This window comes from Amblyomma maculatum, chromosome 3 (genome assembly GCF_055883805.1).
Source record: "Amblyomma maculatum isolate TAMU_Amacu chromosome 3, ASM5588380v1, whole genome shotgun sequence".
NCBI classification, from domain to species: Eukaryota; Metazoa; Arthropoda; class Arachnida; order Ixodida; family Ixodidae; genus Amblyomma; species Amblyomma maculatum.
This window is the reverse complement of record NC_139346.1, coordinates 191,561,342-191,587,236: the sequence shown is the minus strand read 5'-3', so window position 1 is coordinate 191,587,236 and position 25,895 is coordinate 191,561,342. Positions and strand designations below refer to the sequence as shown.

At 44.7% G+C, this 25,895-nt stretch overlaps 2 protein-coding genes across 4 annotated transcripts in view; one reads left to right on the top strand and one right to left on the bottom strand.

The window, feature by feature from the left end:
- Positions 1-3,827, bottom strand: part of Plod (procollagen lysyl hydroxylase) — a 128,488-nt gene extending 124,661 nt beyond the window's left edge. For 2 of the 3 annotated variants that reach the window (XM_084599095.1, XM_084599096.1), the window contains exons 1-4: positions 3,690-3,827; positions 2,773-2,892; positions 2,561-2,658; positions 1,709-1,845 (exon numbers count right to left, since the gene is read on the bottom strand). In XM_084599095.1, coding sequence (XP_084455221.1) covers positions 1,709-1,845; positions 2,561-2,658; positions 2,773-2,892; positions 3,690-3,777 — 443 coding nt within the window. In that variant the 5' untranslated portion in view covers positions 3,778-3,827. Of the gene's footprint in view, positions 1-1,708; positions 1,846-2,560; positions 2,659-2,772; positions 2,893-3,388; positions 3,487-3,689 lie in introns of those variants that run through there. The other variant, XM_084599098.1, reaches the window with a different exon arrangement.
- Positions 3,828-14,029: 10,202 nt separating this feature from the next.
- The window catches only part of LOC146197287 (guanine nucleotide-binding protein subunit beta-2-like), a 37,897-nt gene continuing 26,031 nt past the window's right edge, over positions 14,030-25,895 (top strand). Inside the window, exons 1-3 of the mRNA XM_084599094.1 lie at positions 14,030-14,320; positions 20,415-20,468; positions 24,410-24,555. Coding sequence (XP_084455220.1) covers positions 14,318-14,320; positions 20,415-20,468; positions 24,410-24,555 — 203 coding nt within the window. The 5' untranslated portion in view covers positions 14,030-14,317. The remainder of the gene's footprint in view (positions 14,321-20,414; positions 20,469-24,409; positions 24,556-25,895) is intronic.

Genomic DNA, 25,895 nt, shown 5'->3' with positions numbered 1-25,895 from the left:
TTCCGCGTGCTGGAACAAGTATCGCTATTTAGAAGTTTAGTCAGGTATCTTAACTTTCAGTTTTCATCTAGCCTGTTTTTTTCTCGGCAGGTGGCAACGCATGAAGGATATTGAACCGGTGTGCGGTGACGGTTGAGGCAGCAAAACAGGCTGTGAAATTCGGTCAGGTAGCGTAGAGGAACTGGCGTCAATCATGCCATGCAGCCACTTTGACTACGGATTTTTTTTTTTTGACGCTCCGACCTCAGCTCGGACAGCGATACAGGTGCAAAACATCCTGGACGTTTAACTACTGGCCAAATATAAGCAAATTTTCATTTTCCACTCCCTCCTCACAAAATGCAATAAAAATATCCTGCTGCCAGCGCAGAAGTTTGTCAAGTTTTCGGCAAGACGGGAACCTGGTGTGCACCTGAGCAAAGGTGTGGGTGCGGCACTTTCAATCGGATCAGAAGAATTTTCGACTGCTTTGGATCCTTTCTCATCTTTTTTTTTATGCTCCAAGTGATTAAAGGTATTTTCGAAAACGTAAATACATATTATAAGCACAAATACATAAATATATACTATAAATAGAAGAATATTTTGGCTTCTCAATATTAATGACACTAAGCAAGCTCACACTCCTCCACTGCCCTCAGCAGAATACCCACTACACGAGCTAAGAAAAGGTCAGAGATGATCAGAAACGAACCATTGCAAGCTGTGCAATGTCTGGAAGAAAGTCCAGGTCCAAACTACTGTTTCTAAATACAAAGTAAATTTGTGTCTTGTAGCTTCCCACATGAGTGGCATAAATACTGTGCACAAAATTGAGTAGTGAACACCAATTCAAAGAATGCACAAACACAGGTTGTCAATAAACCTCCCAATTTCATTTTTGCTTTTGCACTGATGTTCAAAAATAGTTTTCTTGCATTTATTATTTCAAAATTTTATATTGAGATTTTTTCTAATTTATACATTAGTTTAAGCATTTTCAATTTTCTTTTCCCTTTGAAATTCCATTTAATTAGCTGCACTTCAATTTATGCTATAACAAGATTGTGCAGGAAATTAATTTGCCAAAAAATATTTTCTAACACCTATCAGAATTGCCAGTTTCTCTGAAGTCACACAAGCGCCTTAAAATAAAGGAAAGAAAACTGCAGATAAGCCTCTAAAATTTCCACAACTAGGAGAAGAAAAAATTTAGTACATTTCATATATTCTGGAATTGTTTTATTGTGGTATCTTACTCCAATATTCAAGCCTGTCCAACTTTTTCATATTCCTTTCTCTGAAAATTGTAAGATTTAAGAATTTTTAATAATGTTTGTACATACTTAGGGCGTTTTATTTTCTTTCTGAAAGCCCACTTATTCAGATGCATTTTGGTACATCTTCTACCAAGATAGTAAAAAAACACCATTTATAAAAAAAGAATTTCTAACACCTATCAGAATTGCCTGCTTTTTCCACGGTACTGCAAGGACTAATATATATATATATATATATATATATAAAATATAATAAATATAATATAAATATAATAAAATGTTGCGTCCTGCGCGTTTCCACTAATGTGTAACAAGCAACACATAAAAACAATGCAAAACGGCTGTGAAATGCTGTGACTTGTGTCTGTTAAGAATGGTGAATAAACCTTATGAACCCAATGAGGTGTACAATATCGTACCACAGATTTTCAAGTAAATGAAAATGTTACCTGTCAACAAACATGATGAGTGTAGAAGCATCTTCCTTGTATTCCTCTAGCACCTTTCTTAGAAGCCTCACTTTGTAACCTCCACCCATTCCATGTGCCATGTCACCTCCCAGCCATTCTTCATGCATACCAAGAATCTGAAAACAGCACAGAAAATGGTTCAACCCTATCGGAAAAAAAAATTGTACATCGCCTTTTAAGCTGAAAGCCCGTAAGAGCGGGCTAGCCAGCCATATTACCTACATATGTTCTCTACAGACCAGTGAAATCAGGCTATGTTGTGCCCAAATAAAAGAAGCGTGAAAATATATGTATGGTGAGAATTCCTCTACACAGTTGCTACTTTACCAAGTTTACATCAATTAATTTAAGAGCATACTAAATTGTGTGTAATTACTTAATATTGTTAACATTCTGACTGCCACCATGGCAATGAGAAACTGAACGAGTACCAAAGCACTTATAACTAAACTAAAGCTCGAAAAGTATCCTATAAGCAAGGTAAGCAAGGACTCTTATGTGCAGATTGCTCGAACCCATTCATTTCTTGCTTTTGTTTTTTGTTAATTCAGTGAAACATAATAACAAAGCAGCTAAACACTAAATGCCACATGTGTTTCGAGAAACATGATGTTAAATTTTGTATGCAGGTTTCATCATATATAATAATACTGCTCCTGCTAAAATACAAGCCTACGCTTAACAAGTATTAACACTTTAAAACATGTGCACATTTGCATTTACACGAAACATATAAAATACTGCAATATAAAATTTACGATATCACATATATAAATGTATGCCACAAAGAAGCATTAAAGGACTGACAAATTGCGGGAGAAAGATGTTCACCTTTGGTTGCAGGCCATAGATTTTGGCAGACCGAGCAAAACGCTTAAATCCATCTGTTTCGTCACTAGCAACAGTAAATATGACTAGGCGGTGAGTACCTGAAACAGAGAAACCAATTCATGCGGGACTGTCATAAGCTTTTGAGCGTTGGCAAAGAACAAGCGGCTTTGTAATTTTATTATTTTCTGTGGTACCGAACTGAACTGACTTACCAGGTTTGACAGGCTCAGAATCGTTCCCGACGTAAACTGACTTTGCATGTTCAGCGGCATCCACAGGATGCTGGCAAGCTACAGTTTGGCCACTGCCGTCCGCTGCAACCTCGCAAAAACCTGGCATGAGCAAACGAAACAGATGTTATTTAGATTCATTGTTTGCAGTTATTTCATCTGAACTGTTGACATCAAAACAAATTCAATTTGGTTCGACGCAGCACATATTCTGCCTGCATTCGAGTTGACGTACGCGGCTGAATCATCCCATATTCGGTTTATCTTTCCTTATCGGCTTCTAAGAAGAAATAAAAAAAAGGGGCACTGTTGTTGCTCAGTTTTATAAGAGATCACGATTGGCAAAACATGCGTCAGCAACCTACGGATCCGGCTCGCCAAGCTGACATCCGTCCGAACTCCGAGTGAATTCGGAGACGAGAAACTACCCGATTTTGGGTGCTTTCCAGAATAAAATGTGATGTGCGAAATGCAGAACTAAGTACATACAACGCACACGCCAAATGGACAACATAGATAAGTATTTAAATTCCTTTCGGAAGCACGAAGGTATCGAAAAAGTTAAGCATGTTTCGGAAACTGCTTATTTCATCTCTACCAGTGATCCGTGCACACATTTCGCTGCGCGAGTTGCCCCAACAAATGTGTCATCAAACAAAAAAGGTGCAGTGTAGAACCGATTCCAAATCTCAGCAGATCCAACAATGACCAAAATTCCCGAATGCTCAAAACTCCAGAGACGAATAAACAATCGCTTCCGCACGTACTACCGGCCGTCGGACCCCGCGCGGAGCGTCCCACTGCGGAGAAAAACGCTGCGTTAAAAAGAGTTCGCGACCCCAATAAGCTGAGTTGGGATTGAAGGGCGTTGGGAACTCATTGCCAATCGATTCACGTACCTGTTTTGCCTTGAGGGTCTTCATCAGCTACTGCCTGACAGGAAAACGTTGATAAGAAGGCGACGAGCACCAACCATAGAGCGGCCATTTTGAAACGAATGGGCAAGGCAGCACCGACCCTTCCCTGTGCGGAGCAGACGCAGCGCTCCCCCTTTCTTGCGCGCTCTCTCCATCCTCTCTGCCCCAGACTCCAGATCCGCCACTCCCTCCTTCGGCCCTTCTTTTGCTGCTCATTCAACTTTCATTGCTGCTCTTTCTCTTTTAATATTTTTATAACTCTCCTCGGCGCCTTCTACGGCTTCGATTCACTCTCTTCACTTTCCCCTTCTCTCACATACTTCCTAGACGGCCTCGCTGTCTTGTTCCCCGAGGCGTACGTGTCGCAAGGGTGCGGTGCGACCCACACACAGATCAGCGCTCAAGTTGGCATTGTATCACGGCGCATGTGTTTGCTATATAGCAAATCTTCGTTGTGAATAGAAGCTTTCCCTGCATCCGCGGCTCAACTTCTCAGCACCAACACAATATCAATCGAATGAGTTTCACAAATACTTGATTATAGCGTAATTACTGAAGGCATTCACATATGTGGAAATGCGTTGTGCATTATTAAGATGTTTGGTATGACAAAAAGTCACAAAATGGACATAATAATCAACTCATTATCGATATGCTTTAGAAACCACTTCATATTGGGTGAACTTTGAGCACGTACGTTTGCTAGTTTTTATATAACTCACGCATTTGTAATTTCTAACAATTGAATTACTAAGTTCAATCTTGAACAAAAAAAAAAACAATGAAGGATAAGATTCTGATAACGACAAAACTTAATTCGCACCAGTGATACAGCAGCTCCTATCTTATCGCTAAAAATAGAAATAAACACAAATAAAAGAAGGCAAAGCTGATGCGTGGTGCAGCATAGAAAAGGATAGGTTAAGCATGTATGCGATATATAAATATCCGAATTTTCGCGAGAAGCAAAATAGCCTGAATATTTTGTGGATCTCGTCAAACCGCAGAGAGCCACGTCCGTCCAACGGTTCGCGCCCCGCGGGCTATTGGATAAGCTTTCGAAAGAGAGAAGCCAGCTCCGCAACTCTGTCCGGGATACGTGACCCGGCGAGGAACCTCCGTGAAACAAAAACCCAAAAGCAAGGCCGCACGCTGCGAAATAAAGAAAGATAGCGTCGGGCCGCGAACGAACGAAACTCAAACATCTCTCGTTGCACTTAACAGCTTGCCCAGCGCTGACGGGCTGAGTGCCGTATGTTGCAGGACTTAACTCGCACGCCCTTGACGGCCTAATCGCGCTGGAAGGGCCGAAAAGCACAGCGATACTGCAGGCTGCCGTTAACAGCGCCTTTAAAAGAGTTTACTTCGTTACTTTGGCTACAAAAAGAAACAAATAAACAAAACACGTGGGCATTAATCAGAATTTTGGCAAGGTCTGAAACGCTGATTCAACATGGCGTTAGTGGAGAAAAAGGCAAAAAAGACACAGACGCAGGGCTAAAAAATATTGCGCACCAATCTAGCGGCAGAGTGTGTGTGTTTTTTTTTTTTTTCGGCACCTAACAAGTTGAAATCATCTGTGCACAAAAACGGTTTCAGAACTCAATAAGGCGGCTGGCTGCACAACGAAGCATGGGGAAAAGTATGTTATTGTATTGAAAAAGTTTCTATCGAATTATTCTCTCCTTTGGCAAACAATATGTAGAACAAACGGGCAGATGCGCGGATGAGGCTTCGGGTGCACGAGAGTAGTGGTTGAAAACATTTATTAGGCTGTACAAAGGAAATAAACATTTGTTGAAAATTAGCGCTGTGTGTGTCTTTTCCCTGTGTCCTTGTCTTTTTGCGTTGCGTTTTTTTTTTCTTTGTTATTGCGAACCAGTAAGCCCAAGTATGTATACCTTCAAGAGATTCAGTAGCTTCCAAGATCTGCTTTTTCGCATATATAAGGTGATATCTGAAGCAGAATATCGCGTATGTTGCATATGCAGGCTGTTGGCTACTGCGGCTAGCTTTCTTTCTTTCTTTCTTTCTTTCTTTCTTTCTTTCTTTCTTTCTTTCTTTCTTTCTTTCTTTCTTTCTTTCTTTCTTTCTTTCTTTCTTTCTTTCAATTCCACAATTGACGTGCATAGCACAAATGAGTTAAGGAGTGAGCACAATTGTGCATGGAAAGGGGTTGGCTTGTAAGGTTTTAACTTAAGAATGGACTCAGGTTATGAAGGGCACTGTGGTTGAGCTCTGGATTATTTTATTTAATTAGACAACTTAGGATCATTTAACGCGCGCTGGAGTCGCACAGAACAGGACGTTTTAGTACTTCACCTAGACAGAAATACGGCTGCCGCGGTCAGAATCGAACCCCCGACGTTGGAGTCAGAACGCATATTGGCACTGAGCGACCGCTGAGGTCTGCGCGCGAAAAAAATTCTGAGAGCACCGCAGAATCTGCAGTGGAGAAATGCGGAAGCCTGAACGTTGCTGCTCACGGCGCATATCGCGCGCGCCCCTCGTCGAACACAACCAGCGTGCAGTTGCATCAAAGATCACCGGCGTTCTTTAATTAGTTCACAGGAAAGGTTGAAGGCACAGTATCTGTCACATGCGGAATCCTGCTGACACATCTCGCGGACAAATCTCGCCGACGCGAGACTTTCGTCATGAGCCTAGACAGGCTTTCGCCTTAAAAATAAAGGGCGTGCAAATGGCGTGCGTAGGAGCGTGTATTTCGCCTAACGAATGCATTCAAGCATATCGCTTCCCGTAAATTAAAAGGCCAATCATTTAGTTGCAAAATACTCACAAAATAAAACAGCAGACCACGTGGCTAGACGTCTCAGTGTCCAGCCCCCATCCACACAGGGGGGTGTAAGCTTCATCGTTCGGTGCACTGTATACCAGCGCCGCGCAATTAGAAAAGGAAAAGAAGGCCTCGGAAATACTCCGGGAGAATAAAACTAGTAGTAGTATGTGGTTATTTTATTATATATCCAAAAGGAAGGAAAAGATGTTTGCCAGTCCCGGTATCTGCTATTTGATATCTGAAGCACCTGAACTGGGGCAGTGGAAGATAGTGAGGAAGCGGTAGAGGAAATCAAAAGAGTGAATTGCTGAGCCGATTGGTTCATGTCTACTAGGAAAAATAACTGCGAAAAAAGACGTAGGTCAAGAGGAAACACAAAAACACACACGGTCGCCGGACTTACAACTGGTTTATTATTGCCACAACCATGTACTTTTAATCACCTTCCAAGTGGAACTCAAGAGACTTCTGATGCGCGTACAAGAAGAGAGTGAAAAGTTTGGGTTTAAACTGAAGATTAAAAAGACAAAGATCATGGCGTCTTGCTCTATCCAGTCCTGGAGCATCAAGGGACAAGAAGTGGAAGCTGTGACAGATTTTCTCTTCTTGGGCTCCAAGGTTACCCCGGAAGGAGACTGCAGCCATGAAATTAGGAGACGCCTGCTTGAAAGAGAGCCATGGTTAGCCTTGACCGCCTAGTAAAGAGCAGATACATTAGTCTGCCAACCAAGATCCATATAACGATCGTGCTATGGTATTTCCAGTTGTGATGTATGAATGCGAGAGTTGGACTGTGAAGAAGGCTGACCGCCGAAGAATTGACGCGTTTGAATTGTAGTGCTGGCGGAGACTCTTGAGAGTTCCTTGGCTGCCAGAAGATCAAATCAGTCGATATTGTCGACCATAAACCCTGACTTCTCATTGGAGGGTCAAATTCTAAAGTTAAAGCTCAGCTACTTTGGTCATCTAATGAGAAGAGAGGAGTCGCTGGAGAAAGATTTGATGTTGGGAAAGGTTGAGGGTCGCCGGAGAAGGGGTAGGCAGCGAACGCTATGGTTAGATGGCATCCTCGAGGCGCTGCAGGTGAAGTTATGTGATGTTGGGAAGATAGTGAGAGACCGGAAAGCGTGGCGTGACATGACCCATAGGGTCACGAAGAGTCGGACACGACTGAACGACTTATATGAACTGACAAGTGCACATGCAAAAATAACACCACCAAAAAATGCAAGTTGAAACACCCGATAAAAACCGGCACTCGTTCTCGGTGATTACAGATAAATCACTATAATGCAAGTCAGCTCATTCTTTTTGATTAGAAATGCCTCGAGAAGCTCGCGTTCGTACTTAGTCTTTCTCCAACCAATTATTATGGTGCGGTGAAACAAAGGTGCACGAACAGCTTTTGCTCTTCTTTTTTTTTTTATTTTATTTTTTTTTTTTTTACATGCAAGGCGAGATTGCGGACACAGGGCCGGCCCTCAAAACACTGCACAGAGAACAAATGGCGAAACGAAAGAGTACTCTTGGAGTCGCTGCGCACTTCCGGACAAGAAGGCAGTCAAGTTTGAAGCTTCAAATAAATGATTTTACGCCTCCCTCTGAATGAGCAGGTGAATGTGAATGCACTTTTTATCGTATAGTATACTTACAGTAGTTTGTGCTCTTAATTGCATGACGCTGGGTTGACTACATGACCTCTTACGCCTTCCTTATTCTAGCTCACTGTACCTAGTACGTGAACTCCCTTTTGCATATCTATCTACACGCGGTGCAATATACACAAAAAGTATAAGTGCGAGTATTGACTGTCGAGAATTTTCTCACAACCATAAAGAACATTGGATTACTGTCGATTCTGTGCAACGAACTCTATTTGTCCGGATTTGGCAGGTGCTATATATATATATATATATATATATATATATATATATATATATATATATATATATATATATATATATATATGTGAAGGAAAGAAGCCAACAGTCGGCGAGGCCAAGGAAAGCGTTGGGGATGGTATGTTTATGTCATTTTTTTTTTTTTAATGTTTACTTCGATAACCACAGAAATTAGTAATGTAATCTTTTTAGAGGAAAGATAATAAGACACAAAGTAGAAGAAAAAACAACGTGCCGATGGTGGGATCCGAACCCACGACCTCCGAATAACGCGTCCGGTGCTCTACCAACTGAGCTACATCGGCCGCTGTCCCCCCTGCTACTTTCTTGGGTATTTATGTTGTCTGTATACTAACCTTGAGAGTGTTCACCAGCGCCGCCCTCAGCCATAGCGGCGGACGTGGGACGTCCTTTGTTCCCGCCAGCGTCACGTAGAACGTGATCAAGAGCGAGGGCGAAAGCTGTGCTAGAACCCTCTTACGCTACCTATGGCTTCAAGACTGCCAGAACCGAGACCCCCGTAAGCTACAAGCAGATCAATGAAGGGGAAATGAGGGTGCTCGTTATAATACATGAAGGAAAGAAGCCAACAGTCGGCGAGGCCAAGGAAAGCGTTGGGGATGGTATGTTTATGTCATTTTTTTTTAATGTTTACTTCGATAACCACAGAAATTAGTAATGTAATCTTTTTAGAGGAAAGATAATAAGACACAAAGTAGAAGAAAAAACAACGTGCCGATGGTGGGATCCGAACCCACGACCTCCGAATAACGCGTCCGGTGCTCTACCAACTGAGCTACATCGGCCGCTGTCCCCCCTGCTACTTTCTTGGGTATTTATGTTGTCTGTATACTAACCTTGAGAGTGTTCACCAGCGCCGCCCTCAGCCATAGCGGCGGACGTGGGACGTCCTTTGTTCCCGCCAGCGTCACGTAGAACGTGATCAAGAGCGAGGGCGAAAGCTGTGCTAGAACCCTCTTACGCTACCTATGGCTTCAAGACTGCCAGAACCGAGACCCCCGTAAGCTACAAGCAGATCAATGAAGGGGAAATGAGGGTGCTCGTTATAATACATGAAGGAAAGAAGCCAACAGTCGGCGAGGCCAAGGAAAGCGTTGGGGATGGTATGTTTATGTCATTTTTTTTTAATGTTTACTTCGATAACCACAGAAATTAGTAATGTAATCTTTTTAGAGGAAAGATAATAAGACACAAAGTAGAAGAAAAAACAACGTGCCGATGGTGGGATCCGAACCCACGACCTCCGAATAACGCGTCCGGTGCTCTACCAACTGAGCTACATCGGCCGCTGTCCCCCCTGCTACTTTCTTGGGTATTTATGTTGTCTGTATACTAACCTTGAGAGTGTTCACCAGCGCCGCCCTCAGCCATAGCGGCGGACGTGGGACGTCCTTTGTTCCCGCCAGCGTCACGTAGAACGTGATCAAGAGCGAGGGCGAAAGCTGTGCTAGAACCCTCTTACGCTACCTATGGCTTCAAGACTGCCAGAACCGAGACCCCCGTAAGCTACAAGCAGATCAATGAAGGGGAAATGAGGGTGCTCGTTATAATACATGAAGGAAAGAAGCCAACAGTCGGCGAGGCCAAGGAAAGCGTTGGGGATGGTATGTTTATGTCATTTTTTTTTAATGTTTACTTCGATAACCACAGAAATTAGTAATGTAATCTTTTTAGAGGAAAGATAATAGGACACAAAGTAGAAGAAAAAACAACGTGCCGATGGTGGGATCCGAACCCACGACCTCCGAATAACGCGTCCGGTGCTCTACCAACTGAGCTACATCGGCCGCTGTCCCCCCTGCTACTTTCTTGGGTATTTATGTTGTCTGTATACTAACCTTGAGAGTGTTCACCAGCGCCGCCCTCAGCCATAGCGGCGGATGTGGGACGTCCTTTGTTCCCGCCAGCGTCACGTAGAACGTGATCAAGAGCGAGGGCGAAAGCTGTGCTAGAACCCTCTTACGCTACCTATGGCTTCAAGACTGCCAGAACCGACACCCCCGTAAGCTACAAGCAGATCAATGAAGGGGAAATGAGGGTGCTCGTTATAATACATGAAGGAAAGAAGCCAACAGTCGGCGAGGCCAAGGAAAGCGTTGGGGATGGTATGTTTATGTCATTTTTTTTAATGTTTACTTCGATAACCACAGAAATTAGTAATGTAATCTTTTTAGAGGAAAGATAATAAGACACAAAGTAGAAGAAAAAACAACGTGCCGATGGTGGGATCCGAACCCACGACCTCCGAATAACGCGTCCGGTGCTCTACCAACTGAGCTACATCGGCCGCTGTCCCCCCTGCTACTTTCTTGGGTATTTATGTTGTCTGTATACTAACCTTGAGAGTGTTCACCAGCGCCGCCCTCAGCCATAGCGGCGGACGTGGGACGTCCTTTGTTCCCGCCAGCGTCACGTAGAACGTGATCAAGAGCGAGGGCGAAAGCTGTGCTAGAACCCTCTTACGCTACCTATGGCTTCAAGACTGCCAGAACCGAGACCCCCGTAAGCTACAAGCAGATCAATGAAGGGGAAATGAGGGTGCTCGTTATAATACATGAAGGAAAGAAGCCAACAGTCGGCGAGGCCAAGGAAAGCGTTGGGGATGGTATGTTTATGTCATTTTTTTTTAATGTTTACTTCGATAACCACAGAAATTAGTAATGTAATCTTTTTAGAGGAAAGATAATAAGACACAAAGTAGAAGAAAAAACAACGTGCCGATGGTGGGATCCGAACCCACGACCTCCGAATAACGCGTCCGGTGCTCTACCAACTGAGCTACATCGGCCGCTGTCCCCCCTGCTACTTTCTTGGGTATTTATGTTGTCTGTATACTAACCTTGAGAGTGTTCACCAGCGCCGCCCTCAGCCATAGCGGCGGACGTGGGACGTCCTTTGTTCCCGCCAGCGTCACGTAGAACGTGATCAAGAGCGAGGGCGAAAGCTGTGCTAGAACCCTCTTACGCTACCTATGGCTTCAAGACTGCCAGAACCGAGACCCCCGTAAGCTACAAGCAGATCAATGAAGGGGAAATGAGGGTGCTCGTTATAATACATGAAGGAAAGAAGCCAACAGTCGGCGAGGCCAAGGAAAGCGTTGGGGATGGTATGTTTATGTCATTTTTTTTTAATGTTTACTTCGATAACCACAGAAATTAGTAATGTAATCTTTTTAGAGGAAAGATAATAAGACACAAAGTAGAAGAAAAAACAACGTGCCGATGGTGAACACGTGAACACTCTCAAGGTTAGTATACAGACAACATAAATACCCAAGAAAGTAGCAGGGGGGACAGCGGCCGATGTAGCTCAGTTGGTAGAGCACCGGACGCGTTATTCGGAGGTCGTGGGTTCGGATCCCACCATCGGCACGTTGTTTTTTCTTCTACTTTGTGTCTTATTATCTTTCCTCTAAAAAGATTACATTACTAATTTCTGTGGTTATCGAAGTAAACATTAAAAAAAAATGACATAAACATACCATCCCCAACGCTTTCCTTGGCCTCGCCGACTGTTGGCTTCTTTCCTTCATGTATTATAACGAGCACCCTCATTTCCCCTTCATTGATCTATATATATATATATATATATATATATATATATATATATATATATATATAGGCATAGAAGGAGAAGGAGGAGGAAAGGTAGTGGTGTTAGCCGGCAAAAGAAGCCGGTTTGCTGCCCTATACACTCGAACTACAGGGTAAGCGCGAATTTTTGCCGATTGTGACTTTCAGCATACTCTCTTGAGTGCGAAATGAATTTTGCTATTCTGGAATTTTTCGGCATGCTCAAACCCTTTATGGCTATAGTTTTCCCAAGAAGTTTTACGCGTGAATCCCGTGGCCCGCACCGAGGAATCATGAGGCCTAGATCTCGCGGAGTTGCCAATCCCGAAGCGAGGAAGTATATATACGGATGGCGCAGAATGGTCTCGAGGCAATTTGCGCACTGCTTGGCAGTATAATGTTAGTAAGGGAAAGGAGACACGTACTTACATCACACTTTTTTCAGTAGACTGACTTGGAAAGTGGTATGGTATGGTATGGTATGGTATGGTATGGTATGGTATGGTATGGTATGGTATGGTATGGTATGGTATGGTATGGTATGGTATGGTATGGTATGGTATGGTATCGTGTGGTCCGAGCGTCGTATGGTATGTGGTGTTGGTGTTCGACCCCGTGAAGTTGCATGCGAGCTAAGCGAAGCAGCGTATAGTGGAGTGCTCCGTATTAATTTCACTAACCCGGGGTTCTTTAGCGTGCATCGAGATCGTGCATCAAGTGGCCTGTTTGCATTTCGCATCCACTGGAATGCAGCCGCCGTTGTCCGGACTTGATTCAGTGCCCTTGGGCTCAGCAGATCTTTAAAACAGAGGTCAGACTATATGCGAATCAAGCCATTGAGGTATCTCTGCGATGTTCAGCACATCGCGCTAAAGGCGGCAGTGTTAGGAAGCGTCTGCCTTAGTAGTAGGACTATAGGCTCATTGACCAAAAACACTGCTGGCGTTCAACGTGGCTAAACCTGGAGTGTCGAAAGATAGCTCGGTTGACACGGTTACTACGTGATTTGGCTTGACTACTAAACTTTATTGCTCAACACGGTCAGACTTTGCTTGCCCAGCAGCCCCAGCAACGGATGAAGAACATCTGTTTCAGCAGCGACCCGAGCCCGCTGCCCTTCTCTCTTCCTCGCCAACTCAGCTTCGTGCAGCTCTCTATTGTAAGAATACTCTGAAGCAGCCTCGCATCTGCGATGCACCGTCGGCGGCTGCGATCCGGCACCCGGCTCCCCCTCCATGACTTTTCCGCAGCAGCTGGAGGCAGAGCGCGCCTTATATCCACTCCAAATGTCGTTATCACATGATTAGATGCCGTGCTCGTTACATATCACGTGGTTCAGCGCAGCTGAACGTACGCACTTGCCTCAGTCCTCACTGGGATGAGGCGAGCAGCTGGCGCGCGGCGCTTCACGTGACAGACACTTCAGCAGCTCTTCTGGTTTTGAAGGTCAAATCGGCCAGCCAGTTGACCTTCAAGGTCGGGCATGGGGAAATGAGAGCTACCGCCCTAAAAGTGAAAAGTACCTCAGGTGGTTTAAATCTCCGGAGTCGTCTACTACGACATCCCTCATAGCCTGAGTCACTCTGGTTAAACTATACCAAACTAAAAACGGGAACTGCATGCGTATCTTGTATACCAACAAAACTGATCAGCTAACAAGCTCTTTGGCGCGGTAATGAAAAGAGTGTATGCAGCGCACAAGGCCTCTTAGCGGCGTCTTGCAACTCTGTTACCGTATAACAATGACCCAGGCGGCCCAGTGGCCGCAGCCTTGGTCGCTTAAGCCTGTTTGTGCCCGCGAGGCGTGTTTGTGTCCGTGTCGAAGCCGATTCCTTCCCAAGGCCTTGGCGGGAAGGGGTGGGGAAGCCTGGCCGAGGCACGGCTTTGTCCTTAATTGCATTACACGAAGGATGCGCGTGTCGCCGAGGGCCAGTGAAGCGCGTCGCGCCCAGACCACGCAACGCTGAGCACAGCTCAACGGCTTCGTCTCCCGAGGTGCGCGCGGCCAAAAGAGAGGCACGCTGCGGGGGCACCCCACAGAGTGCACTCCAGGTGACCGTGCGTCGCACCTGACTGGGCAGCTCAGCTTGCATTCCACCACTGCACTTGCGCCTGTGCGGTGTGCCCCCCGTTCGACCCTGCATCTCCGGTGTGCTGCCGTCTCACCGGTCTTGTTTCTCGCCGGAAGCGAGTGCGGAAAGCGAGCCGTTCTCTGCGACGAAACGCGTCTGGCGACCAGGAACTAAACGACGACGACACGTGTGTGCGTGAGTGAGTGTACGCGCGTGTGTCTGAGAGAAGCGACGACCGTCGATCATGGTGAGCGTACCTATACTATTGTCGATTGTTTCCGGGTGACAATGAGGGAGGGGGTTGAACGGGCGGCACTGGTTATCGGCGAAAAACGCTCTGGTTGCATGGGACAAGAGCAATGGCGTACGTCAAGGCTCAAAGATAGCTCAAAGCCTTCATAGCCTAGCATGAAGTGTATGCTGACTTTGGAGCCAACGCAGAATATGCATGCATTAATTAATCACGTTGCAGATACGGCAAAACGAAAACGAAGGAGGAAAACAAATGATAATTAGTGTGATGGCAACGGTTGTTGCGCAAGGTTTTTCGATGTCTGCATGCAACAAATGAAGAGAAAAGTAAAGGAAATAATTGGAATCCGATAAAGTTCAGCTACATGATAGCAACTAACGGCAAAGAGCACACTAAATCTTAAACTATTAAAGAAAGCAAGCGCACAATCTATGTTGTACATAAATTGGTTTGTCAGGCGTTTATTTTTCCAGGCTGTGCTACAGGCTACATGAAAAGTAGTCTACATGAAAGCAGGCTATATGAAAAGCAGTCTGTCGCGCAAATGCGAGTCCAGCTTCTGGTGGACAAGGTGCAGTAACGACTGTTTTCTTTATGGCTACCAGCAGCAGTGTACTCCGTCTAAAGTTATTTGCATTTTACTCATATTTCGCTGTAAGCTGTGCAGGCCAATGCAGGTAAGGACTTTGCCCGTTAATCGATTGTCTTCTTAATTTTTGTTTTGTTTATTTGCATCTATTTGAAAGCACCTCGAAGTCATGAGACAATGGCCGTTGCAATGGCTGGCCTTAATAGACTGCTGCCGATGACAGTGGTACGATTTTTATGGTTTGTAGGGTTTTTAGGGTTTAACGTACCAAAACAACTCAGGCTATGAGAGACACCGTAGTTGAGGACTCCGAAAATTTTGACCATTTGGAGTTCTTTAACGTGCACTGACATCACACAGTACATGGGCGCCTTGTTTTTCGCCTCCATGTGCCACATTGAGTTTGTTTGTTTGTTTGTTTGTTTGTTTGTTTCAGTGAACAATACCATCATTTCTACCGTTGTGTTGAAGGGATGAATGGGTGCAACGTTTCTTCTTGTCTTGATTCATTTACGTGTCCTGTAGTTGTCTTCAGTACTCGCGCATCTTTTTTTATTTTTTATTTTTTTCAGGAGCCCCGGGAGTGGGCAAGAGGGGGGCGTGGGAAAGGGGAGGGGGGGGGGGGGTCACTTCACATTATTGGTCAAGGTTCTACAACAACTGCAGCGGGCAAAAATGTTGAGCGGTGGTTTAGCTTAGCTAAGCACGAATACGCACGGCGAAGCAATGTTTAGTATTCGTTTATCCAAGTTTTTGTTATTTTAGTTTTAATATGCCACAGCTTCAATGTTTAGCTAAACATTTTCCATTACGATACAGGTTCTATTACGATACATAATTAAGGTTTTTAGTACAACCTTGTCAGAGGAGATGAAGTCTACCAGATTCGAAGCGCAGCGTTTTTAAAAGCCTGGCTGCTTAGCATGTGAAGATACCGGTTACCGAAATGGCGCAGTATTATAGGAGGTTTTAGTGCAATCTTGTCAGAGGAGATGAAGTCTACCAGATTCGAAGCGCAGCGTTTTTAAAAGCCTGGCTGCTTAGCATGTGAAGATACCGGTTACCGAAATGGCGCAGTATTATAGGAGGTTTTAGTGCAATCTTGTCAGGGGAGATGAAGTCTACCAGATTCGAAGCGCAGCGTTTTTAAAAGCCTGGCTGCTTAGCATGTGAAGATACCGGTTACCGAAATGGCGCAGTATTATAGGAGGTTTTAGTGCAATCTTGTCAGAGGAGATGAAGTCTACCAGATTCGAAGCGCAGCGTTTTTAAAAGCCTAGCTGCTTAGCATGTGAAGATACCGGTTACCGAAATGGCGCAGTATTATAGGAGGTTTTAGTGCAATCTTGTCAGAGGAGATGAAGTCTACCAGATTCGAAGCGCAGCGTTTTTAAAAGCCTAGCTGCTTAGCATGTGAAGATACCGGTTACCGAAATGGCGCAGTATTATAGGAGGTTTTAGTGCAATCTTGTCAGAGGAGATGAAGTCTACCAGATTCGAAGCGCAGCGTTTTTAAAAGCCTAGCTGCTTAGCATGTGAAGATACCGGTTACCGAAATGGCGCAGTATTATAGGAGGTTTTAGTGCAATCTTGTCAGAGGAGATGAAGTCTACCAGATTCGAAGCGCAGCGTTTTTAAAAGCCTGGCTGCTTAGCATGTGAAGATACCGGTTACCGAAATGGCGCAGTATTATAGGAGGTTTTAGTGCAATCTTGTCAGAGGAGATGAAGTCTACCAGATTCGAAGCGCAGCGTTTTTAAAAGCCTAGCTGCTTAGCATGTGAAGATACCGGTTACCGAAATGGCGCAGTATTATAGGAGGTTTTAGTGCAATCTTGTCAGAGGAGATGAAGTCTACCAGATTCGAAGCGCAGCGTTTTTAAAAGCCTGGCTGCTTAGCATGTGAAGACACCGGTTACCGAAATGGCGCAGTATTATAGGAGGTTTTAGTGCAATCTTGTCAGAGGAGATGAAGTCTACCAGATTCGAAGCGCAGCGTTTTTAAAAGCCTGGCTGCTTAGCATGTGAAGACACCGGTTACCGAAATGGCGCAGTATTATAGGAGGTTTTAGTGCAATCTTGTCAGAGGAGATGAAGTCTACCAGATTCGAAGCGCAGCGTTTTTAAAAGCCTGGCTGCTTAGCATGTGAAGACACCGGTTACCGAAATGGCGCAGTATTATAGGAGGTTTTAGTGCAATCTTGTCAGAGGAGATGAAGTCTACCAGATTCGAAGCGCAGCGTTTTTAAAAGCCTGGCTGCTTAGCATGTGAAGACACCGGTTACCGAAATGGCGCAGTATTATAGGAGGTTTTAGTGCAATCTTGTCAGAGGAGATGAAGTCTACCAGATTCGAAGCGCAGCGTTTTTAAAAGCCTAGCTGCTTAGCATGTGAAGATACCGGTTACCGAAATGGCGCAGTATAATAGGAACCGAATTTCATGGTGGTTTAAATATCTCTATTTGTAGAGAACGATGACTAGAGTTTCGTATGATATGATAATGTTATTAGGTTTGTACGGCATACGGAAGCGCTGAATGGCTGTTCATAATGCTGATCTCCATGTTACAGCCCTCCAAGAATATTTCGAGGATTCTGTCCGACAGATAATTGATTTTTGGAAATTCAGCCACGTGTGCCTGAGTTTATCAGTGTATTGGAGAAACTGACGGATTTGAACCTTTTATAATGAGATGTGTTCCCTGTACACTAGCTCACTCTTGATAATTCGAACAGTATGCATTTTGTTGTGAAATAGAAGCAATATAAGGCAAAATGAAAACCGAAATGAAGCCGTTTTACCGCAGAGAAGCATTGTTTAATTCGCAAGCAACCAGAGCAATAGACCATGTATTTTTGTATTGTTGGGAAAGGGTTTATTTCTGGGATGTATTACAAAGAACAACAAAGGAAGAGCTACCACTAGACGCGCACGAAATAAGCACAGACTACGAGGATAGGGCACCATTTCATTCAAATGATAATGGGCCTTAACATTATATGACTCTCGAGAATGGCAGGTTATCACTGCGATAAAGATGCTAGACCAGATCGGATTTATTTTCGGAAGTGTTTGGACTGGTTTGTCTCGACATTGGCCGCACAACAACCTCTCGAGTAGCTCCTAAAACAGAACCTCTTGTGCGCGACGCGCGAATTTTAGGCTAGGGAAAGAGATAGAGAGACCCCTTAATGAAAAACAGCATTTAGCAGGCGTTTTGAATTCGCTTACATGAGATTCTGCGTAGGAAAGGGAACTGGTGAAAGAAAGACGGAATGAGAGAAGTGCGAGGTGTGGTGCGGTTACGAAGTTCACAGCGTGAAAAATGCGTGAGAGTGACATGCAAGGTGAAATTATAGCTTGTACATATATGTCGAATGTCTTTTAAATACGCAAACACGAAGTTCATTGGATGTCTCTGTTGCCTATGGCAGGCGGACCTAAAACACTGTCCACTGTTAATAGCACCGGGGAGAGTTTCTCCATGCAACGTTCATAGCAACATGTGCACGCTCGTCAGCATATGCGAGGCACTCAAACGGGACATGTTCAATAGTTTCGATCACACCGCAGTTGTCAGAATGTGGACTGGTCGTTTGACAGAAAAGGTATCGCAAGCTGTTGTTGAATTTTAGGTTGATTCCCAGGCCGCAATATATACATTGTGTATTCACTGTACTTTGTGTGCTCAGTTTTATTCTGATTATTGTGTTAATGTAACTTTTGGTAAAACCAGGCAATGAAATTAAAAAAAAAAATAGCGAGATGGCACAGTGCTCTAAGTCATTGGGCAGGGAAGCTAACCTTTTTGCCTTTTCCACGGGCTCGAAACCTTTTCGTGGTGAGTTTATTTCTTTATTTTTTCGCGTGCATGGTTGCCAAAAGGAGGCTTCAGAGCCACACTGGCGAAATCCAAGAATATGGCCATTAATGATTCTGCACAAAAAACAAAAAGCGCAATTAGCAGCAGTCGTCTCCCAGCGCTTACTGGCCTAAACAATTAGCTCTTATCGTGTGGTAAAACTATTCATGCCGCAGGAGAAACGTTAAAATGCTCAGTTAGAAAGCATCATAGCTTCACGAGAACCAATGACGTCATTTCAATGTACATTGGCAACTTTGCTCTCAACTTTCTTCTTCGCCTCCTGAACGAAGGGCGAAAAAAAAAAGGGAGAGCCTATTAATGGCTACGATATGAGCACCTACTTAAAAATTCCGACTTCTGCTTACGCCCTTTCATTGGCTGCGGCCATAAGGCATGCCGTCACTGTTTCACGTGCTCCGAAAGGACGAAAGGATGAATACATACATACATACATACATACATACCGTCTGTTGCAGAAGTTTGCGGCCCAACGCGCTGGGCAGATGAGCAGTACCGCTCCCGAGAGGCGGCGCTGCGCCCGCCGGCGCTGCCTGGTGACGCAGCTATAAAGAGTGAGGAGGCTTGTTCTCTTCCCCTCATCCCGCGGCTGAGAGCAAAGATGTGCGATATCAACCGCGGGATGAGGAGAAGAGAACAAGCCTCCTCACTCTTTATAGCTACGTCACCAGGCAGCGCCGGCGTGCGCAGCGCCGCCTCTCGGGAGCGATACTGCTCCTCTGCCCGGCGCGTTGGGCCGCTAACTTCTGCAACAGACGGTACATACATACATACATACATACATACATACATACATACATACATACATACATACATACATACATACATACATACATACATACATACATACATACATACATACATACATACATACATACATACATACTACTGTCCCGACTACTGTCCGGAATACCCGGGTTCGAACCCGACCTCGGCGGCTGCGTTTCGATGGAGGCGAAACGAAGAGGCGTCCGTGTGCTGTGCGATGTCAGCGCACGTTAAAAATCCCCAGGTGGTCGAAATTTCCGGAGTCCTCCACTACGGCGTCTCTCATAGCCTCAGTCGCTTTGGGACGTTAAACCCCACAAACCAAACCAAACCAAACATACATACATACACACATACATACATACATGCATGCATGCATGCATGCATACATACATACATACATACATACATACATACATACATACATACATACATACATACATACATACATACATACATACATACATACATACATACATACATACATACATACATACATACATACATACATACATACATACATACATACATACATACATACGCCGGGGTGGCGCAGTGGTTACGGCGCTTGACTGCTGTTCCCAAGGATGCGGGATCGAATCCCGGCCTCGGCGGCCGCTTTTCGATGGAGGCGAAAAGCAAGGCGCCCGTGTGCTGTGCCCGTTAAAGAACCCCAAGTGGTCGAAATTTCCGAAGTCCTCCACTACGGCGTCTCTCATAGCCTGAGTCGCTTTGGGACGTTAAACCCCACAAACCAAACCAATACATATGTACAGGTCATGGTTGACCAGACTGATTATGAATCTTTTAACGCAGGGTCATGCATGAGAATGCCGTTTCGTTTTCAGGATGAAATCGAAGAGCTCAAGAACGAACTACAGCTACTCGACGTCAAGATAAAGGTAAGCCGGGGCATAGCCACCGCAGCTTTATGGGAAAGCGTCTGTATCCTCGTAAGACATGGAAGACATTATAACGCACATCTGTACCTTACGGAGTTTTCAAAATGACGCATCACACCTGCTGCCTGACTGCCATCGGATGACAGAGGCTCACGCGCAGTCACATTTTCAAAAAATGGGTAGGGGCGCTCTCAGTGGCTCCCAAATTTGTTGCATTATCTCTCAGTCAGCTTCTAGGCAAGTTTTTCTTGAGGAATTGCACGGCAAAGTAATACAATAGAACGCTGACTGAAGTTGTGTGATTGACCCTCTAGTCTACACTATAACCACGCACTGGGTTGTTGGAGAGAGGAAAATTCCTTCTCTACGCTTGTGGGGTGAAGTAGAATTGTGGCTGCAACAGAAAGAACACGGATGGTGGCTACCATTGAAGGTGGATCGAGGGCCGATCAGCCAATGTCAATCAGCTTTCGCTGATTAGTGAGTTAAGCCGGCAACCTCAGCTCCTCCAGCAAAACGAAGACCTAATGTTCAACGCACGAAGAAAGAAAGAAAGAAAGAAAGAAAGAAAGAAAGAAAGAAAGAAAGAAAGAAAGAAAGAAAGAAAGAAAGAAAGAAAGAAAGAAAGAAAGAAAGAAAGAAAGAAAGAAAGAAAGAAAGAAAGAAAGAAAGAAAGAAAGAAAGAAAGAAAGAAAGAAAGAAAGAAAGAAAGAAAGAAAGAAAGAAATAGAGGGAAGCCAACCGGAACACTAACCTGCAAAGAGAAAAAATTATTCCCGCTACTTACTTACCTTTACCTATTTGGTTACTTAGGATTACTTTGTCGTGCAATTCACCAACCCTATTGGCCTCGAGATCGAGAAGAGTCGCCACCTTGCGGCACAGCGGCGAACCCTACTCAGTGTAGATGCGAGCTCGCGTCGTCTGCTAGCCAGCAGTGTTTTCGTGCGCGTTCACGTACAGCCTGGTGTCTGCTGTATGTCTTCGGTGTTTAAGATTCTTTGCCGCGCAGCCTCTTGAACACAACTATGATGTCGTTAGGCGCCGTGTCAAAGCAAACAGATCAGGTCGCCGTCCTCCATGCAACTTAATGCAACCACCCAAAAATTCTATTCTCGTTTCTATTTGAAATCCAACAGCTACTAAATCATGATCAGGCCTGAACACTGTTGCCGAGCAGAAAGTAGATTTACAGGCCATTCTGTGTACTCTGTACGCAGGATCAAGTTGTTTGAGCGCTTTCTTCTCGTCTTGTTAATCATTTTGCTGAAATAGCTATTCGGCTAAGTGCTGCTGCTCTCTTCCATGCATGTAAAGCCATTGTTTCGGGGTAGCGGGGTAAAACAGTGCCATATTTTATACGCGGGCTTAACTATCTTATTTCCCTTCTTGCCTAACGATGTGTACTTCGGGGATAAATGAATTTGATGATCGAAAATGTTTTATATCCGACCTCTGTTCTGAGAGTAATCCAAAAAATTTTCTTTGCTTCAGACTGGGTCACTGCTCGACTATTACAGTGCTAAAGAAATCATTCTCTAAAAACTTCTTGCCTAAGCAAACCCGTGCACATGCGCATATATTTTTAATGTCTTCGCAGCGACTAATATTCGCAGCTTGCACTTGAACGAAAAAAAAAAAATGTTTGCAGAATAATCCTACATTTTTGCGAGTATGTAATATTCCAAATTTTGTTTAATTAAAAAAAATTATTACACACTAATTTACCATTATTAATCAACACCAAATATACAGAAACTTCCCATATGGTTTCTTCGGTTTCAGCTATGTGAATACTTCCTTCTTCATACTAGACTTTAAAGTCATTGGCACAACGTCGTAATAGTAGGTTCGCTGAAGTTAGAGCAAAATTAGTTCGTCGAACTCACTCCATTCGGTGCGCAGCGGGCTGCGTTTGCGGCGATAATTCCTGTGAGTATCGGACTGATCACATTTCGTGGTAATTCTGTATCGACATTGTCTGATCGGAGTTGGTGTGCAGTCGCATGACGTTTCTGGCAAACCTGCAGGGCAGTACACTGTCTGAAATATATTTAATCAGCTTAATTCTCGAGTAAATGACGATTTAGCAAGCCAGGCCGTATCTTCTTTCTTAAGTAGATCTGGTCAGAGCACAAAATGTGCATCTGCGTAGGCATGGGAAGGCGTTAACACAGCAACTAGAAGTTTAGAACATCACCCGCATTTCTGAATTTACCTGTCTGACATCCGTGTTAAGCACCGGAATGCTGATGAAAGACGAAAAAATCAGAACGTGGTACAATACAAAACACATGCTATACGATGTCACCAAATCCAAAAGAGGGGTGGTTGCGTTTAGTGTGTTTCTGTAATCCGCGCTTCTTTTCCGCAGAATTGGCATATTCTACTGATTTTTCTCCAAAACTACAGAACTATGCAGTAATCCACTTATCCATTGCCGCGGGAACGTTCTCCTCACCCAAAAACCCGCCGTAAACTTGGAATAAAACAGGGCCACGTGCATTTCTGCGAGTGCCGGCGGCTGGCGATCCACATACAGGAGGTCATGATCCACACTATCGGAGAGACGGTGGCGCCACCTCTAGGTCGGTTTCGCGGCGAATATGCAGTACGTCCGCGTCCGTGCTAGGACTACCAAAGTTTGTACGCTACGAAAACATTCGCACAATGCAGTGGTAATTTGAGGTATACGATCGCCTTGAAACAGGTCGTTGGTGTGTGCATATCGGTGCTGGTAAAACAATGCTGGTGAAACATATGGTCAGTAGAATTCTGGCCTCTAGCTCTTGAAAGGCACGATTTTAGCAAATATCCACAGATGATATCCTATATAATTTCACGCTGTGCGGCTTGCGTGCTGATAGATTACATGTTTAGTCGCATTTTTGTGCAGAGATAGATTTTCAGCGGCCTATAAGAAGTATTCCCTGGGAACGAAAATTGGATAAAACCGGGTTTTAACCGAAAACGAAGGACTCTGTACAGGCGCTCCAAGATTGAGTGTCTAAAAGTCTGGCGCCAGCACGAGTACGTAAAGGAGATGCAGGAGAAAGGAGGCGGGAGCTATAGTGGTAAGGTGGAGGAGGAGGTCGAAAGGAAGGAGAAAAGATAAAATAACAACCACGGCACGGCGAATGGCACCGGAGCCACATTTGGACGACCGTTTACACTACCTCGACCCTTTCCCAGGACTGCGCTTCGCGAGTGAGTGCAGACCGAAAAACGTGGCCACAAGTAAACACATGGAAGGCCGGGGGCGAAAGCGTGCGCCGCATGGGATGGGCACAAAATAACTGCACGAGGATGAGCGAGAACACAGCTTCCTACACGCGGTGTTGGCCTTAGCTTGAACCACGTGTCAGAGAAAGCCTGAATTCAGACTCATACGCGGGCTAGTTAACTGTAGGAGGACTGAGCTAATTCAAGGCCGTTGGCAGTAAATTGACGAAAATATTGAGCGGGATGCATTTAAAGAAGGAATTAGTGTCTTTACCCCACATTGCTTTCCCACAGCGTTTTATATGCCTATACGCTTGTGACAATGCTATTGGCTACGCTGGTGGTTTGTTTTCAAGTACAATTAGACAACAGGGTTTTGTTTATCAGCCGTATAGTGGAGCTTTTACAGCAGTCCTGAAGACTATAGCTCTCAAAAAGCTTACACAGAGATGCTACTTAGTTGTGCCCAACAAAAAATAAAACAAACATCAGCGTGCATAACAAGTAAACAAAAAAGATAGAAGTAGACTATGCTAGTTTTTTTATGCGTAATTAAAGCTGCGTTCTTTGACGAAAAATCGACTCTACGTGGAAAATTCCGTGGCCTGCAGGTAGTATAAATTTTCGGACTCAATTTAGCCACCTCCTAGTAGCGGAGCGCGGACGCGAGCATCTCTCGGGCTACAGGCAAATCGCTAAGTTTGCCGAGTGTAACACAGGAAGGCCAGCAGGCTGCCGCAGACAAAACCTTCCAGGAGGTGCTCAAGGATATCGAAAAAGAGGCCAAGTTTCGGGTCAAGCTGCGTCGCATCCTCAAGGGGCACATCTCCAAGGTCACTTCGTGCCACTTCTGCGGAGACAGCAAGTATGTATACCACCGATGCCATAGTGACACCGGGCACTCATTTCTGTGCTCTGTCCAGGAGGTAACATCAACTAAACGCGGGCTGTACATTAATTGCCGTGACATTGATCAGGTTAGCGTTAAGGGCAGTGATTCACTAAAAACAGATTATGTAATGCATAGACGGTAATTTGCCAGTAAAGTAGAGCCGGATACTTCAGAGCAACGTTTAAAAAGGGAGTGAATCTTCTAGCCGGCTCTTTATAGCATCTTAGTGGGTTCATCACGACAGAAGTGCGACATATGGATAAGGGACCGTACAAGTTATATTTAGCGTAAAATAAACTTTAATGAGCTATCGATATATGAACCTCAGCGATACCGAGAGAGGTCGGTGCTGATAAGCGACCGCTTTTTACCCCTCAGGTTAGTGCAGAACTGTTCCAAAAGTGGAGCATGTCGCTTGCTGTTGGACTCGCATCTATTTTACACAACCATGCAATTAATGGTGAAGAAGGTGGTTTAATATCATTTTTTGAACACTAAGCAATTCTTGTTTTTCAGTTTCGTCATTTTCCTAGGTTAATTTGTCATGAATTTCATGGGCAATGAATGAATATGCTGAAAACTGAGCCATCCTTTAGGAGAGTAATTACAATACGCCTTAATTGTCTGCACTGGTCAAGTTGACGTGCACGTGAGGTCACTACATTGTGACCCAGCCAGCTGCAAAAGATATCCAATGACGAACCGAAATTTTTTAAGTATATGATTGGCCCTTCCTGGGCTATGTGGCATGTGGAACAAAGTTCCATTTGATAAACCGGAGCAGCACGTTACTTCATTTGCCACACCACACCGTCATTTGCCGGACGGTGACAAACACCGTGTTGTTGCGCACATGGCACGAAGAAACACGCGTGCACAACGTTTTCTTTGTCACACTGGTACTTCTGCAACCTTTCAACCATGCGAGCCTAGTGCGACAAGCAAGTAGCGCGTGCCCGTCGAACTATAGCCGCGGGCGGCCTGTTTTGCCCGCCGACGGCGCGACCACCAGGCGAGGACCCGTGACGCTTGACTAGGCGCCGACTCACGCGCGTCGCGCTCCAGCTGCGCAAAAAATTCAGCATGGCCAGATTCAGCCGGAAAGTGAAAGAGTGACGACGAAGAAAGAACAGCAGCAAGGGGCGAACAGTGCGTAGCACTACAAATCGCAAGTGGCGTATACAGTCGGAATGTAGATGGGCGAAGAGCTAATGGACGGACACAGCCAGTGATCATCTCTATAAATCTCCTATACAACTGCGTTTCCCCATCCCCTCCTCCACCCCTTGTGTTCCAGTAGGTGCCCTTTCTAG